Below are 17,439 nucleotides of genomic sequence, written 5' to 3' on the forward strand. Positions count from 1 at the left end.
CAGGCTGCGCCCCCCCCCCGGGCCGAGCCCGCGGCGCCGCACGGACCCCAACGGGCGGGCACCCCGCGCTGGCGCCGCGCCGCCGAGACCGGCAGGGCAGCGGCGGCGGGTCCCCGGGCCACCCCGGCGCAGAAAGGCCCACTCACCAGGGTGATACTCGTCGTCGTCGCCATCTTCTCCAGCCGGCGCTGGTCCCCGCCGCCGCCTCCTCCTCCACGGCGGGAATCTCGCGACCGGTCAGCGCCTGCGCGGAGCTGAACTCTCGCGGGACCGTGCCATCTGCCGCTTTAGATGGGAACTCTCGCGAGAACTGCCTCGCTGCCCGAACGGGAGGTGCTGCGGAGCGTGGCTCGCTGGCTCCGCCCACTTGTGCCGGGGGAGGCGCGGGGCAAAGCCAGTGAGAAGCCCCGCCTCCCCCAGTTCGGACGGGACCCGAGAGGGGCCAAGGCCAGGGCACGTCCCGCGCCTGCCCGGGGCGCTGAGGTGAATGTGGGGCGTTCTGCGGCGTGGGGCCGGGCGGCAGCGAGGCGCCTGGAGGGGCAGCTCAGGGGGCAGCTAGGGATTGGATGCGGGCAGGGGGTAGCTGGGGCTGTGTGCACTCAGGGGGTAGCTCAGGGGGCAGGCAGGGGGGTATCTAGGTTCAGGGTGCGGGCAGGGGGCAGCTAGGGGTTGAATGCAGGCAAGGGGGCAGCTCAGAGGGCAGGCGGGGGGGTATCTAGAGTCAGGGAGCAGGCAGGGGTAGCTAGGGGTTGGATGCAGGCAAGGGGGCAGCTCAGGGAGCAGGCAGGGGGGGTATCTAGGTTCAGGGTGCGGGCAGGGGGCAGCTAGGGGTTGGATGCAGGCAAGGGGGCAGCTCAGAGGGCAGGTGGGGGGGTATCTAGAGTCAGGGTGCAGGCAGGGGTAGCTAGGGGTTGGATGCAGGCAAGGGGGCAGCTCAGAGGGCAGGTGGGGGGTATCTAGAGTCAGGGTGCAGGCAGGGGTAGCTAGGGGTTGGATGCAGGCAAGGGGGCAGCTCAGGGGGCAGGCAGGGGGGGTATCTAGGTTCAGGGTGCAGGCAGGGGTAGCTAGGGGTTGGATGCAGGCAAGGGGGCAGCTCAGGGTGCAGGCAGGGGGCTATCTAGGGTCAGGGTGCAGGCAGGGGGCAGCTAGGGGCTGTGTGCACTCAGGGGGCAGCTCAGGGGGCAGCTAGGGGTTGGATGCAGGCAAGGGGGCAGGCAGGGGGGTATCTAGGGCAGGGTGCGGGCAGGGGGCAGCTCAGGGGGCACCTAGGGGCTGTGTGCACTCGGGACAGCTAGGGGTTGGATGCAGGCAAGGGGGCAGGCAGGGGGGTATCTAGGCTCAGGGTGTGGGCAGGAGGTAGCTGGGTGGGGCAGCTCAGGGGGCAGCTAGGGGTTGGATGCCAGCAAGGGGGTAGCTGGGGCTGTGTGCGGGCAGAGGGCAGCTAGGGGCTGGGTGGAGGCAAGGGGGTAGCTCGGGGGCAGGCGGAGGGGTATCTAGGTTCAGGGTGTGGGCAGAGGTAGCTAGGGGTTGGATGCAGGCAAGGGGGTTGCTAGAGGCTGTGTTCAGGCAGGGGGTAGCTCAGGGGGCAGCTAGGGGTTGTATGCTGGCAAGGGGGTAGCTCAGGGGGCAGGCGGGGGGGTATCTACAGTCAGGGGGCAGGCAGGGGTAGCTAGGGGTTGGATGCAGGCAAGGGGGTTGCTAGGGGCTGTGTGCACGCAGGGGGCAGCTAGGGGTTGGATGCAGGCAAGGGGGTAGCTAGGGCTGGATGCCAGGAGGGGTTGTGTCCGAGGGGGTGCTGCTGCTGTGAGACCCAGCTATGTGCTGAGCTACCCCCCCGCTTGTGCACTATCCCTAGCTACCCCTTCTAGGTGGCACAGTGAGAGTGGCTCTGCTCCTTGTGGCTGTGCGCATGCTGGGCCAGGCCAGGCCCATCCTGCACGGTCACTGTGGCTATCACCTTCCAGTGGTTTGCCGCCACCAAGGACTACACCTACCTGAGCTTGGAGACTGAAGAAACTGACCTGGATGCGCAGAGCACTGGGCATTGCCGCTTGCCCTCCCCGAACATTCCTCTGTCGCCCCCACCCCACCCCCAGCCACCTGTGGGTTACAAGGGCTGAGGGCAGGTGAGCGGCGACGCCAGGTGCTCTGTGCGTCCAGGTCCGTTTCCACACATGGGCTGTGCTGTGAGGCATCAGGAGCTGTTCTTCCACTCTCCCCTTACTCAGCCCACGTGGAGAAACTGACCTGGATGCACAAAGCACCTGGTGTTGCTGCTCGCCCCCTCCCCCACCCCACACTGACGCTCTGCCCATGATGGCGGAGCACCTGGGACTGTGTGCTGCAGCTCACAGTTTGGGAGCCGCTGGGCTATATGATCACAGTGGGCCCATCTGACTTTATAATCTACAAATCTACCCAAAATCTATTTTTGCAGAAGAGGTTGGGTGGCAATTAATTGTGGCAAAATGGTAGAAGGAAAATCAAAATTCAGATTTGTCTTTTAATTTTGAAGAGACCAACCAGCTCAGCATCTCATGCATGAACATAAGAACGGCCACACTGGGTCAGACCAAAGGTCCATCCAGCCCAGTGTCCTGGCTCCCAACAGTGGCCAATGCCAGGTGCCCCAGAGGGAATGAACAGAACAGGGAATCACCAAGTGATCCATCCCCTGTCGCCCATTCACAGCTTCTGGCAAACAGCAGCTAGGGACACCATCCCTGCCCATCCTGGCTAATAGCCATCGATGGACCTATCCCCCTATAATTAATTAATTCTTTTTTGACCCCTGCTATAGTCTTGTGGACCCTGGTACAGTGCCACAACTGGAAAGCATGTTGGTGTCTAACAGCAGGTGCAAAAGATTGGCAGACCTAACTGATCCGTAGGCTGGGACTCAGTTCTCATATTCTCAGTGCAGAGTTGGAAGCTATCCCTTTTGGGCATGTGCCTTTTCACACTTACAGAATGAGATACAGGCTCAAGAGGCGGATCACATAGCGTTGTCTTTAAAGATTGTGAGGCGCTCAGATATTGGGCTGATGGAGGCCATATAAGTACCCAAGATATCGATTACAAACCCTTTGGGTTGTTTGCACTGTATTTTTTTAGTGAGTTCTTCTGCCAGGAAAAAATATTTTGGAGCAGGGGAGCGTGTTGAGGAAAAAATCACAACAATCCTTGGTGCTGAGCAGACAGACTGATGTGTTTTGTTTTACCAGCTGGAGCTCTTTCAGGGTGTGGAGCTTCATTCCTCAACCTCAGATCATCCTTGTCTCATGCATCATGTACTCTAGGAAATGCATCCGATGCAGTGAGCTGTAGCTAACAAAAGCTTATGCTCAAATAAATTTGTTAGTCTCTATAAGGTGCCACAAGTCCTCCTTTCTAGGAATTGTGTAGAGATTAGCTAACAAAATACACCACTGCAGAGCACAGCAAAGTCATTGGGAGGAAAAATCTCTGGAGAAATCAAGCTGTGACGTGTTGGTTATACAAAGAAATCACCAAGGGGAAAACCTAGGGGCCGAACTAAAGCTAATTGCTCCATCAGGGATATGAAGTAGGCACCGCACAAAGAAAGCTTTCAGCATTTCCATAGACTCAAGCCCAGACTTGCCCTGGCTTAAGTGGAAAGAATGAGAAGCCCGGCTGAACTAAGCATCCAGAGAAAGTTTCTCCATCTAATTTGTTCAGCGTTTCAGTGTACCTGACGTTCTGGATAAGCCACTTGGAACATAGAGGAAGCTACCTTACCCCTTCTTTGTGTAATGGGGAGAGCAGACAATCCACAACGACTCTGAATGGGTCACTCAGTCATCATGTTTCGCAATGGAGTTTGTTCTTTTCAATCCATTTATTGAAACGTCAGTGTCCACAAAGTTAGCACAATATCAGCGCTTGGAAAACTCACGTAATTAAACAGCCAGGACAGCGTGGCAAAGCAGCTTAGCATGGCAAGCCCAGCACACCAGGGTACAGTCTGCGCTGCGTGGCAAAGCATACGCAGCCAGTACTAGACAGGGAATCAGGCACAGTGTAAAAAAGTCAGCATGTCCCGTATGGCACAGTGTGAACTGTACACTCAGAGCAGCGAGGTGCAGGCAGAGCAGCATGGCACAGCTTTTGATACACAATTCCTATTTGCATAATATTCCAATCTTGAACCTGACAAAGCAGCAGCTATATTTGCCCCCATTCTCCCATCTAATGATGGAAATTCCACAGGAGAAATGGAAGGAAGAGACATCAAGGCTTTTCCCTACGACATAGCAAAATTTTGGAAGGCTAAGAGACAAACTCTGAAATGACAGAGGCTGTGCTCAGCACCAGGGGTTCTTCTGTTTTTCCATATTTTATGAACCACCTGATGGTTCTGGATTCCTGCAATTTCTTCCCATGCCATGTCAGTCAAGCTCACAATGTCCTCTCCTCAGCCTAGCAGAGGGAGTCCGGTTCTTATAAGGCATTGCAATGGCTCCTTTGCCCTGGGAGAACCCAGCAGAGCAGGAGGAATCAGGCCTGGAAAAGGGGTGGAATGTGGCAGACAAGAAACTACTCAAGATCCTCCCAAACCTGCACTCCCCCCAACCCGACTCACTCCCTGCTGTGACCATTTCCAGCTGAGGAAGCGAAGTGATGGCCCACAGTGAAGGTGCTTCTTGCTCCCAGAGGTAAATTTACCGATTGTGAGCTCTTGCAGCAGCTTTGCATCTTCAAAAACCCGCCAGCCAGAAGCTTCCTGCATGATCCTCCACTCCTTAAACCACCTCACTGCTCGCCCTGGCTCCTTCAGAAGTGGGGACTAAAGAGCACGTTCTTGGCGGGTTCCTGGTACCAATGACGCATGTCTAATGCCTCATGTTTGCTGGTTCTTTCTCTTCTTGCCATTGTCTTTCTGAATCACAGGCCAGATGGACAGTACAGATACAGCCAGGAACAAATGGCGAGGTCACCTCTGCAGCAGAAAGTCTGATCAAGAGCCCTTTCTGGCCTGGGACAGTTCCCATCCTCCTTTGGGGGGCACCTGTCTGCCCAGAACTCATCGGGGTGACTCACAAGGGAGGAGACCGGTGCTTATGGAAAGCATTTTCTAGGAAGTTGGCCAGCATTTCACAGTCATCCTAGGAGAAAGGAATCAGCAGGTTAATTAGGCTTGGTGTAGCTGAGAGCACTCCCCACATCTAACCCTCACCATCACCTCTCATGTCTCTGTGTTAGCAAGGAGAAGAGCAGGGCTGTGGAGATCCAGAGAGGCAAAGGGCAGATAGGCAGAGCAGCTGATGCTGTAGAGGGGTCATCAGATTGCCAGGAGCCGCATAGTAACATTCTCCTACCCAAGCGAAGGAAGGGTTGGTTAATTTCCCTGCCGCGGAGGGTCACACACACCTCGACACCCACAAAATCTCCAGCTTGTGAAAGACATTTCTCTCTGCTTCTTAACAGAAAATTGTTTGACTTTGGAATCAACAGATTGTACCAGGAGCCATGTATTTTCCAGAAATGCTCTATCGGCGGGGACTCTTGTTCTCTCCCAAGTCTTCCCTGTTCATTTTGGCAGATGACCTCTGTGCTATATGGTCCATGTGCTTAAGAGGCCGTCCAGGAACGAAGTATAAATGCATCATCTTGTAAGTGCCCGGCAGATAAAGCTGTTTGCTAAAGGAGCTGACTAACTGCTCGGGTAGGGTCAGGATTCAGCTTGAGGAATTCTCCCAGACTTCACTTACGGTTTCCAAATTCTCAACTCATGGCCAAAACGCGACACCATTTTTTGGCAAAAATAAGTGTGTCCACTTCCTCCTAGCCAGGCTTCCTCCAGGATGCTCTGCTACTCGAAGCATCTGCATTCCCCTGGCTCTGGACTGCTGAACTAGCTGGGCCCTTCCTAGCTCTGGGGCCACTGAAGAGAAATGTGCTGTGCACAAGTTTGGTGGTGCGGGAACTAATTCCATCTTCTGGCCAGGTAGAAAGCTGCAGTGTAGGTCAGTGACTGCTTTTTGGGGCAGCAGCAGGCTTGGATGCTTCTCTGGGGGAGGCAGGAGGTGGCAGAGAGTCTCATCTGGGCTCTTTGATCTAGGCAGCTTTTCTGGTTTCATACTTCAGAATAATTTTTAAATTTGGTCCCACTCAGTGTGTGACTTGTGCCATGACAGTATGGCTACTCCTGTCATTGCAGCAGCCTGGGGCCAGGCCTGAGCGAAGCAGATAGGAAAAGAATGGCACCATGGTAAAAAGCAGTGGGTTCATCATGCAGCCATAAACTGGCCCTGTCTGACCCTGGCCACAGTCATCAGAAAAAGCTTCTTTAAATGGGACAGTAAGTGAGTGGACTCCCCAGGCCTAGGTGCGCCCCCTCGGCAGCCCTCATGCCCCTGAGGCTTAGGGTGTTGTGGAGAATTAGAGAGCCCTGTGTTAATATATTGGCAGCAGATCCCTGCCCGAGGGAGTCATGCAGATTCTAAAGGAGAGGGGAGGAGGCTCACCTCATGGATGAATCCGTAGTGCACCAACTCTGAGGCCAAGCCCTTGGAACTGTCAGCTGCAGAAACAGGGTTAACTGTGAGAAAAGGAAATTCGTGCAGCTCGCATTCCCTCCAGAGAGCGCTGCTCCTGGCACACAGCCCAGCTGGAAGCTTTTGCTGACGCATTTGGCTTTGGTAACATAGATGGAGTGAGCCTTGGGCTGGCTGAGCACTAGCCCATGTGATTATGGGGCAGACAGAGCATGTAGGTGAGCACTGAGTGGGCCTCATGCCAAGTGCCGGGTGGAATGAGCTTTGCAAGGTTCCACTCCCAAACCAGGCAAAGTGTAGTCATCTCAGCAGAACGCCCTTCTGACATTCTTGGCTCATTTCGCCTCAGAAACCAAAAAGGGCCTTTTATGATACCAAGCCCTGTGCAGGGAGATCCCTGGCCCTGGGCTTTTTGGCTGGGTAAAGACCTCTGACTGCAGGGTGCTAGATAAAGATGGCTGCACTTTCCTCCAGAGGGCTCCTGTCTTCCCCATGAGTTAGGCTGGGACTGGGCATGCTCTGAAGAGAACCACCTCTGGGCTCTGCAGCAGAGCCAGGATGAATGGCCAGGAACTTCCACACCCTGCAAGGGCAGCTCACTCAGCCATGGACTTTCCTTTACTAAAGCTGCAGAAAAAGGCTGCTGTCTCAGGGGAGAAACGACCTACTGCTTCCCCTTCTCTTGACAGGTGTCACAGTATTGGGGTGCAGGGGCGAAATTCTAATCAGGATAACGTGAACCTTCCTAATGGCCATTCCACTATGCTCCCAGAGGCTGTGAGCTCTGGACACCCACTGCTCTGGGGGCTCAGGTGGGCAGGACCCTACACCTGGCTGGCAGGGTTCAATCTGCCTCTTCCAGTACAGAGAGGAAAGGAAACCAGGTTGTAAACAGACTGTGAGCTCTTTGGAGTAAGGACCATGTCCTCCTGTAAGTCTGAGCATGGCCTTGTGCCATGGGGGCCCAACCCTGCTCAGGGCCCTCAAGCACGACTACTAGATCAATCATAGGTAATGGTAATTATAAATAAACCTACTTGGCAGCAGGTCATAGCTTAACTGTCGGTGCAGCTTGTCCTCCAGGGTTAGCAAGAGCGTGAGCTGCAGCAGGAAGAGAGAGCGTATTAGAAAAGAGCATCAGCTCCTCCTTAGGAAACAAAGGTGCAGCTCGCTCAGCCAGCACCAGAGGCTGCTCGGAGGAGCGGGCAGCCAGTCAGACGTGCCCTTTGAAGGCCCTGCCTGGAATGAATGTGCCCTTTCCTCTATCACGGCTAAAATGGTACATTACACTGGGAGAAGGGTAGGGTCGGAGGCACCCCACCCAGTGCAACAATCCCAAGTCTTTCCCTCTCCAGCCTCGCTCCAGGCTGCAGCGAGTGCTCTGGGAGTTCCCTGCAGAGGATAAAGGGCTCAGGATCCCTCCAAGGATCCCCCAGGAGAATGTTAGTCGAATTTATATGCTGGGGTTCATTTATAGAGCTACAAAGCCAAAAGCAAACATCTCTGTTTGTGAAACATTGATCTGTGTGGCTGTCTCCCTCCCCTCACACCCCATGGCCCAGCTGTCTTCCTAAAAATAGGGAGCTCTTTGGGGCACCCTGCTGGAACTCACTAGCTGGGACTGTTTCTGCACCACCCCACACCGTGGACCCCTGCCTGCTGCTGTAACAAACGTCCTACCGACCTTTGTTCTAGGGACAAGGGGAAGGACAGACCAAGAGGGTCAAGCTCTGGTACTGGCCCAGTGCTGGGCTCATGGCTTACATGCCACTGGGCCTTCTCTTCATTCATCTCCATGCTGCACTGCATCTGCACTACCTAGGAGAGACCAAGACAAACATCAGCCTGGGAGCAGCACTGGGGCACATGCAGTCTCCCCTCCTTCAGCTCGGCCGTATCCCTGGCCAGACAGCTTGACTCCCCCCCTCTGACTTACATCCCACAACCCCAGCTGCCTATCTGCCACCTAAAACTTTTTCCCTTCCCTGCCCCATTTCTGTCCCATAGGAACTGCCAGACTGGGCCAGCCCAGGGTCCATCTGAGCTGGGCCCTGCACAAACACACCCAGTCATGGTTGTGGGCCTGGCCAAGGAGCCCACAGTCCCAGTGGTCCCCAGAGGTTGAGGGGAGAGGCAGACAACGATACAATATCTGTCAACACAGAGACACCGGCACATTTGTCCCCTCCTGACTGTTATAAAGCAGCTATAGGTGCTGACTCCATGGGTGCTGCATCCCTGGAGCACCCACGGGAGAAAATTAGTGGGTGCTTAGCACCCACCGGCAGCCACGTTCCCACCCCCCAGCGCCTCCTGCCCACCGGCGGCCCCACGCTGACCAGCTCCTCCTCCTCCCGCCCAGCGCCTTCTGCCTGCCACAGATCAGCTGTTCCGTGGCATGCAGGAGGGGGAGGAGCGGGGATGGGGCGCACTTGGGGGAGGGCGTGGAACCAGGCGGGAAGAGGCAGGGTGGGGGCAGAGTGGGGATGGGAAGAGGTGGGGGTGGGGACTTGGGGGAAGGGGTGGAGTGGGGGCAGGGCCAGGGGTGGGGAGAGGAGGGTTGGAGGTGGGGGCTAGGTAAGGCCTGGGGCAGAGCAGGGTTTGGGGAAGGGGTGGAGCGGGGGCAGGGCTGGGGGCAGGAAGAGGCAAGGCAGAGGTGGAGGCTTGGGGGAAGGGGTTGGGTGGGGCAGGACCTGGGGTGGAGCAGGGGGTTGAGCACCCCTGGGGCGCAGAGGAAACCAGCGCTTAGTGAAAGCAGCAATTATTTAGGCCCTAAAACTCCAATTGACTCACCACCCACAAATTGTTCCAAGCTCTTAATCGTTCCCCCCACCGCCCCTGCCTCTCCTGCCTCCTTTCTCAATCGCTGTGGACAACACTTCCATCCTCCCCGTCACTCATGTCTGTAAGATGGGTGTCACCTTCCACTCAGCCCTCCCTCAGATCCTCACATCCAGGCCGGGTTCTAATCCTGCCACTTCTTTCTGCAAAACACCATTATGATCTGGCCTTTCCAGCTGCCCGATGCCCCATTCTCAGACAGGAAACAACGTTCAGCACCAGCTTATACTTGGGGCGGACTCCCACTCCTGACTGGGGTGTGACATGATGGCTGATCTCTTTGACCCACTTTGCTGTGGCCGCTCGTGCACTCCGGGACAAAAGCGCTACTGGCCCTTTGGCATGCATGGATGGTCCATGCCGCCAAGGAGCTGAAAACTATGTTCTTACACAATGGAAGCATCTGTGGGAAAGAGTCTGACGCCCTAGGGGCTTGTCTACACATGCAACACAGCAGTGGTGCAGCTGCGCCGCTGTAGGGCTTCAGTGTAGACACGAGCTATGCCAAGGGAACTCTACCTCCCAGAGAGGCAGTAGCTAGGCTGACGGCAGAATTCTCCCGGTCACCTACCGCTGTCCACACCAGGAGGTAGGTCGGTTTAACTGCATCACTCAGGGGTAGATTTTTTCACATCCCTCAGCAACGGTTATACTTTCCTAGCGTAGGCCGGGCCTAAATAAATTCAGGAATCCATGAGTGAACCTGCCTCCTTGTCCACAGACGCTAGAGCAGGCTCAGTAGACTACTCTCTGGGTCGTTCACAGGTGCCGCAGCCGTAAGAAGGGCCATACTGGGTCAGACCAAAGGTCCAGACCAGACCGTGCATCGGCTTGGCCTGGTTTCCTCCCCATGCCTTGCCCCTGGGGCAACATCGCAGACAATAACCTGTGGTAGAAGAGAGCCCAACCTGACAACTGGAGTCTGGTGTACAATGTCTGGCCTCCCTCAGGACAGAGGCTATCCCCTGGTGGCTGAACTCCACATAGAAGAGGAGGCGGAGGCCTCTAATCTCTGCCCACACAGCTAAATCTCTCATCCAGGCCCTCATCATCTCACTTACCTGCCACCTCCTCTTCTCTGGCCTTGACAGATGCCGTCTAGACTCACTTGTAGCCCTTAAAAACACGGCTACTTAGATTGTCAGCTCTTTGAGGCCAGGCCCTCTCTCTGGTCTGTGTTTGTCCCATGCCTAGCGCTGTTCTCAGGGGCTCGTAGGCAGGACGGCTTTACAAACAATAAGCACAGAAGTCCTCTTCCCTGCTTCTCGTTTTGATTCCCCGCTTTGTGTCCCTCTGCTAGTGCCTCTTCCACTTCAAAGACATGCACTATATGTGCCTTCACTGCAGAGCAGCGGTGGGCAAACTACGGCCTGGGGGCCGCATCCGGCTCTTCAGACATTCTAATCAGGCCCTCAAGCTCCTGCCAGGGAGCAGGGTTCGGGGCTTGTCCTGCTCCAGCGCTTCAGCCAGGGAGCGAGGTTGGGGGCTTTCCCCGCCCCACGCGTGCCATGCCTCTGCACGGCTCCCAGAAGCAACAGCACGTCCCCCCTCCAGCTCCTACGTGTAGGGGCAGGCAGGGGGCTCCACACACTGCCCACAGCCCTGCCCCAAGCACCACCCCCGCAGCTCTGCAGTGAAGGCACATATAGTGCATGCGGCCGGGAACCACGGCCAATGGGAGCTGCAGGGGTGGCACCTGCGGACGGAGCCGTGCACAGAGCTGCCTGGCTGCACCTCCGCATAGGAGCTGGAGGGCGGATGTGCCGCTGCTTCTGGGAGCTGCTTGAGGTAAGCGCCGCCCAGAGCCTGCACTCCCATGCCCCAACCCCCTGCCCGTGCCCCAGCCCTGATCCCCCTCCTGCCCTCCAAACCCCTTGGTCCCAGCCCGGAGCACCCTCCTGCACCCCCAACCCCTCATCTCCAGCCCCATCCCAGAGCCCGCACCCCCAGCCAGAGCCCTCACCCCCACCCCTGCACCCCAACCCCTCATCCCCAGCCCCATCCCAGAGCCCTCACCCCCAACCCTGCACCCCAACCCCCTGCCCCGCCCGAAGCCCCCTCCCACATCCTGAACTCTTCATTTCTGGCTCCACCCCAGAGCCTGCCCTCCCAGCCAGAGCCCTCACCCCCTCCCACACCCCAACCCCCAATTTCATAAGGGGGCCCGCGATATAATTTCCATAGCCAGATGTGGCCCACCCCTGCTGTAGAGTCTTTAATGGCCTATCCCCACTTGCCCCATCTTTTTCATGTGCCATAGACATGTCGACTCCTTCATTCATTCAGGAAATGATGCCAGTCTTGATTGCCCATTTTAGCAATTTCCCCACAAGCCATCTCTCATTACACCCACTGTGCATGGGAGAAGCTCCCCGAAACACCTCTGCAAAGCCACCTCATTGTCCTCTTTCAAATCCCTCCTTAGCACTCCCCCTGCTGCCAGGCCCACAAAAACCTTAGCACTGCTTAGGCAGCTGGTGCGCTGTGACCTCTGCTTTTCATCCTGACCCGTATAGTCTCACTGTTTCCTTGTGCCTGCTCTGCCTGTTATATCCACCTACTGTCTACAGTCTTACACTTGGCCTGTAAGTGTTCTGGGGCAGGGGCTGTCTCTGTTACACATTTCTACAACACCCAGTACAGCAGGGTCCTGGATCCAGAGCTACCGTAATACAAAGACTAGAGAGGAGTAAGAAAGAGAGTGTCTGTAACCATGCATCCACTCATGCTTGCCCCACTCCCCTTCTCCCTTCAACTGTTTGCTCTGCCCAGTTGGCAAGACTGTACCTTCCACTGGAGCATAAGCCATGTGGGGCAGGGATTTTTCTCCCTTTCTGTGCAGCACCCTGCACAACAGGGGCCTGATCTCAGCTGGGGTCTCACTGTAAAGTCAGTATCAAACAATAATCAATCCCTACCTCCCATCATGCCCTGGGCTTTAGTGCTGTCTGTGGACCTCCTGGGAAATGTACCGGAGACCAGCCCCAGCCCCAGCCCCAGCTTGGCTGCTCTGATGGGTCAAGGCTGAGAACAAAGTGCATTAGCTCGATCCCAAGTGGGGAGCCCACAGCACTCACTGTGGGCACTGGAAACGTCTCTCCCGTGCCAGCCGGAGACCTTGCAGCTGGGCTGGGGGGCCGCGCCAGACCAGTGGGAGGGGAGTCCACAGGGCAAGAGCGTAGCAGAAAAGGGCACTGTCTGCCTAGTTCCAGCAGGGGGTGCTGTCCCCAGGGTGGCATTTGAAATGGTCCCACTTTTGCCTTTACCTTCCTCGTCTCCACATCGAAGGGCTCCGGGGTGGGGGTCTTGGCTTTCTGGGGGTCCTCCTGAGGCTGGGAGAGCGCACGCGGGAGCAGCAGGGGCCTGGTGGCCGCGAAGTTCATCAGGGGATAGATCCCGTTCCTGCCACAGAGAGACAGGTCAGGTGGAACAAGCCATGCCCAGGCCCAGCTAGCAAGGGGCGAGGGAGGGGTCATGGCCCCTGGGGAGCTGTGCTCTGCATGGGGAGGAGAAGCCGGGCCCTGTTGATGTGGGGGAGGCAGCAGGGCACAAGTCCTTCCCCCTCACTCCAGACATGGCTGCCCTACGGCAGCCCAGGGCTTTAGCCTTGGGGGCCCCCGCAGTCCAGGGGCCGTGGACAGAACAGCAGCCAGCTCGGGTCGACCATGGGGAGGGGGACAAATCAGGAACTGACCCAGAAACCACTCAGCAGAAAGGAAACATTTCTGCAAAAGCTTCCCTGCAGTGTTCGAGAGGCTGGCAGCTCCATGCAGCCCAGGGACGAGGCATTGTCTGGCATCCAGGGGTCAGGACTGAACGAAACCAGCCACCCCACTGGTGCTTGCACTAGGGAGCCTGAGCTGAGGCCCTGTCTGTCCAAGCCTCGCTGGCAGCATGTTATCCACACAAGGAGCGTCTGAACAGGCCTGGGTGGTGTCCCACGGATCCCTCAGCCAACCCCAGCTCACCTGACGTCCTCCAGGAACTTATCTAGCTCCAGGAAGGAGACTTCTGAGTATCTGGAAGAGAAACAGGAGTGGAGAGGTTACTGGGGACAGTGGGGCAAGGAGGGGTGGAAAGAGGGGCTGGGGGAGAGGAGGGGCAGTGACACTAGGAGCACCAAGCCATGGTTGCTGGGCGTGGAGGTTGCAGGGTTTCCTGCCCATCCACACTCCCTGCTGCTGCTGCTGCCCCAAGATCCCCCTCCCCAGGGGTCTCACCTCCACTGCACTGCAGGCAGCCCCTCTCGCCGGATCTCCGCCATCACCATGTTCAGGTCCAGCTCCTTCGTCTTCTCCTCCACCACGTTCTCCGGCATCAGGTCTACAGCAAAGGCAAGAGAAGAACCTGTCAGCTGGGAGCACGGCACAAACTCTCCCTGCAGGTAGGGGCCAGAGTCTGCCCCTTCCCCAAGGAGGGGCCCAGAGAGCCTCTCCCATCCCTCGGCTGCGCTGGGGCAGGGATCTGGGTGGCTGCATCTGGTACCGCTCTGCTCAAGGCTCAGTCTAGTGCCAGGGTGCTGCGGCTGAGCGTCCCCGTTCCTAGTCCCCGCTCACTCACATTGGCAGTTGATGAAGCAGTGCGCTGCCAGCAGTTTGAGGGAGTGGACCTCAAAGAGCACCTGGTGGAAGAGCAGGTTATGGGCTGTTGGCCGCTTGTCCGGGTTGAGGAGCAGGCACCCCAGAATGAAGTCCTGAGGGGCAAAACGGGGGGGGCATGAGTCCGCGGCAATGCAGAGACCTCCCCCCGCTGCCGCCCCACCACAGCGGCCCAGGAGAGGCAACGCGTGCCCGTCCTCTGAGGGCTCCAGGAGCCTCGTGCCAGTTGGCAGCGACACCAGAGGGCTGTAGAGTGCGCAGACTTCGGTGCAATGATCGTGGAATTCGTGGTACCACCTTAAGGTGACGATGTTCCTGGGGGCCCTGTTGCAACAGGAGTCTGGGCTACCAGGAGCGCTGGCTCCTGGTGCTGCTGCGCAATGTGCAGGTGGAGGATGCAGAGGAAATTCAGCAAGCAGCCTGCGAAAAGAGTGGGCGGGGGGGTGTCTAACAGCCTGTCAGAATCAGCACCTGAGAGCCCTTCCTCTGCGCTCACAGGCTGGGAGACATCCTGGGGTTGGGGCGAGAGGAGGATTCAAGACACAGCTGGACGGGGGAGCTGGAAACGCTTAATGGCGGCCTGCAGAGGGGAAAGGCTGGACGCGCGCCCTTTCCTGCTCCTCGGTGGAAAAGAAAGGCTGCAGAGGCGCTCTGCTCGGCGGCACTCTGTGACCTCCCTGCTCTGCTCCTCTCCAGCTCCCCTCTCCCCAGAAACTTCTCTGCTGCTTTATCACCATAGGGAAGTCGGGAATGGCAGGTCCTACCTCCCGTTTCTGCTGGAGACCTGCGGGGAAGGGCAGGAGCTCTCAGCCCTAGGTGGAGGAGCATCTGAATCGCTCACCAAGAGCTTTGTACTGAACAGGTGTCAATAAAAGCCGATCAAAAACACCAGCTTGAACTGAGCTCCACGGGGTGGCTGGGCGCTGCGTGAAGCAATGTTTCCGTTGGTTTGTTTTAAACCTGCTGCCTGCTCATGTCGCTGGGTGACCCTGGCTCTTGTGTTCTGTGAAGGGGTAAATCACACTGCCCTGGTCACTTTCTCGCCAGCAGTCATGATTGATAGACCCTCTGTCACATCCCCTGTTAATTGTCTCCTTTTTAAAATTGAAGTCCCAGTCTTTCAACTCTCTCCTTCTGCAGAAGCTGTTTCATACCCCTGTCATTGTCTGCACTTTTTCCCATTCTAATATATCTTTCTTGAGATGGGGCAACCAGAATGCACGCAGTATTCAAGGTGTGGGTGTACCATGAATTTATATAGTGGCATTATCATAGAACCATAGAAGATCAGGGTTGGAAGGAACCTCAGGAGGTCATCTCGTCCAACCCCCTGCTCAAAGCAGGACCAAGCCCCAGTTTTTGCCCCAGATCTCTAAATGGCCCCCTCAAGGATTGAACTCACAACCCTGGGTTTAGCAGGCCAATGCTCAAACCACTGAGCTATCCCTCCCCCAATTATGATATTTTCTGTCTTATTATCTATCCCTTTCCTAATGGTTCCTAATATTCTTTTCACTTTTTTGACTGCCGCTGCACTAGGGTGACCAGATGTCCCGATTTTATAGGGACAGTCCTGATAGTCTGGGCTTTTTCTTATATAGACGCCTATTACCCCCCAGCCCAGTCCGGATTTTTCACATATGCTATCTGGTCACCCTATGCTGCACATTGCGTGGATGTTTTCAGAGAACTATCCACAATGACTGCAAGATCTCTTTCTTGAGGGGTAACAGCTAATTTCGACCTCATCATTTTATACGTATAGTTGGGATGATGTTTTCCAATGTGCGTTACTTTGCACCTATCAACACTGAATTTCATCTGCCATTTTGTTGCCCAGTTCCTGAGTATCCCTTTTGTGAGATCCCTTTGTAATTCTTCACATTCAGCTTTGGACTTAACTATCTTGAGTCGTTCTGTATCATCTGCAAACTTTATCACCTCACTGTTCACCCCCTTTTTTCAGATCATTTATGAATATGTTGAACAGCACTGGTCCCAGTACAGATCCTTGGGGAACCCTGGTATTTACCTCTCTCCATTTTGAAAACTAACCATTCATTCCTACCCTGTTTCCTATCTTTAAACCCATTACTGATCCATGAGAGGACCTTCCCTCTTATCCCTTGCTTTGCTTAGGAGCCTTTGGTGAGGGACCTTGTCAGAGGCTTTCTGAAAGTCCAAATACACTATATCCACTTGTCCACATGTGTGTTGAAACCCCCAAAGAATTCTAATAAATTGGTGAGGCAGGATTTCCCTTTACAAAAGCCGGGAAAAGCTGGCTCTTTCCCAACATACTGTGTTTATCTACACCACTAATAATTCTGTTCTTTACTATAGTTTCAAGCAGTTACCTGGTACTGAAGTCAGGCTTACTGGCCTCTAATTCCCAGGAGCCTTTTTTTAAAAATTGGCTTCACAGTAGCTGCCCTCCAGTCACCTGGTTCAGAGGCTGATTTAAGTGATCGGTTACACCCCACCGTTAGTAAGTTCTGCAGTTTCATATCAGAGTTCCTGCAGAACTCTTGGATGAATCCCATCTGGTTCTGATGATAAATTAAACAGTAATAAGTCAATTTGCTCCCAAACCTCTTCTATTGACACCTCAATCTGGGACAGTTCCTCAGACTGGCCACCTAAAAAGAATGGCTCAGGTGTGGGGATTTCCCCCATATCCTCTGCAGTGAAGACCAATGAAAAAAATTCACTTAGCTTCTCCACAATGACCTTATCTTTTCTGAGTGCATCTTTAGCTCCTCAATTGTCCAGTGGCTCCACTGACTGCTAGGCATGCTTCCTGCTTCTGATGTATTTAAAAAAAATTGCTGTTAATTTTTGTGTCCTTAGCTAGTTGCTCTTCACATTCTTTCTTGGCCTGCTTTACATACTTTTATACTTGCCTTGACAGAGTTTCTGCTCCTTTCTATCTTCCTCACTAGGATTTGACTTACAATTTTTGAAGGATGCCCTTTTACCTCTAACTGCCTCTTTTACTCTGCTGTTTAGCCATGGTGGCATTTTTTGGTCCTCTTACTGTTTTTATTTGGGGTACACATTTAGTTTGAGCTTCTATTATGTGTTTTAAATAATCTCCATGCAGTTTGCAGGCATTTCACCCTTGTGACTCTTCCTTTTAATCTCCATGTAACTAGCCTCCTCACTTTTGTATGGTTCTCCTTTTTGAAGTTAATGCTACCGTAGTGGGTTTCTTTGGCATTTCCCCCACCCTCCAAGGATGTTCAATTTAATTATGTTATGGTTGCTATTACCAAGCACTTCAGCTATATTCACCTCTTGGACCACATCTTTGATCTATTTAGGATTAAATCAAGAATTGCCTCTCCCCTTGTGGGTTCCAGGACAAGCTGCTTCAAGAAGTAGTAATTTATGCTGTCTAGAAAATTTATTTTTGCATCCCATCCTGAGGTGACATGTACCCAATCAATTTGAGGATGATTTATTAATTAATTATTATTATT

At 55.0% G+C, this 17,439-nt stretch overlaps 2 protein-coding genes across 13 annotated transcripts in view; both read right to left on the reverse strand.

The window, feature by feature from the left end:
• The window catches only part of PUF60 (poly(U) binding splicing factor 60), a 54,892-nt gene extending 54,649 nt beyond the window's left edge, over nucleotides 1-243 (reverse strand). For 2 of the 5 annotated variants that reach the window (XM_077809581.1, XM_077809578.1), the window contains exon 1: nucleotides 147-243. Coding sequence is in view for 2 of the 5 variants with exons in the window: in XM_077809583.1 (XP_077665709.1) it covers nucleotides 147-173 (27 nt within the window). In the remaining 3 variants the exon portion in view is untranslated. The remainder of the gene's footprint in view (nucleotides 1-146) is intronic. The other 3 variants (XM_077809583.1, XM_077809580.1, XM_077809579.1) reach the window with 2 other exon arrangements.
• A 3,597-nt stretch (nucleotides 244-3,840) lies between these two features.
• The window catches only part of NRBP2 (nuclear receptor binding protein 2), a 56,774-nt gene continuing 43,175 nt past the window's right edge, over nucleotides 3,841-17,439 (reverse strand). For 2 of the 8 annotated variants that reach the window (XM_077809590.1, XM_077809586.1), the window contains 8 exons: nucleotides 13,920-14,052; nucleotides 13,580-13,682; nucleotides 13,328-13,378; nucleotides 12,626-12,761; nucleotides 8,283-8,336; nucleotides 7,556-7,619; nucleotides 6,489-6,562; nucleotides 3,841-5,126 (listed from right to left, as the gene is read on the reverse strand). In XM_077809590.1, coding sequence (XP_077665716.1) covers nucleotides 5,058-5,126; nucleotides 6,489-6,562; nucleotides 7,556-7,619; nucleotides 8,283-8,336; nucleotides 12,626-12,761; nucleotides 13,328-13,378; nucleotides 13,580-13,682; nucleotides 13,920-14,052 — 684 coding nt within the window. In that variant the 3' untranslated portion in view covers nucleotides 3,841-5,057. Of the gene's footprint in view, nucleotides 5,127-5,203; nucleotides 5,336-6,488; nucleotides 6,563-7,555; nucleotides 7,620-8,282; nucleotides 8,337-9,926; nucleotides 10,033-12,625; nucleotides 12,762-13,327; nucleotides 13,379-13,579; nucleotides 13,683-13,919; nucleotides 14,053-17,439 lie in introns of those variants that run through there. The other 6 variants (XR_013345054.1, XR_013345055.1, XM_077809587.1 and 3 more) reach the window with 6 other exon arrangements.

This window comes from Eretmochelys imbricata, chromosome 2 (assembly GCF_965152235.1).
Source record: "Eretmochelys imbricata isolate rEreImb1 chromosome 2, rEreImb1.hap1, whole genome shotgun sequence".
Lineage (NCBI taxonomy): Eukaryota > Metazoa > Chordata > Testudines > Cheloniidae > Eretmochelys > Eretmochelys imbricata.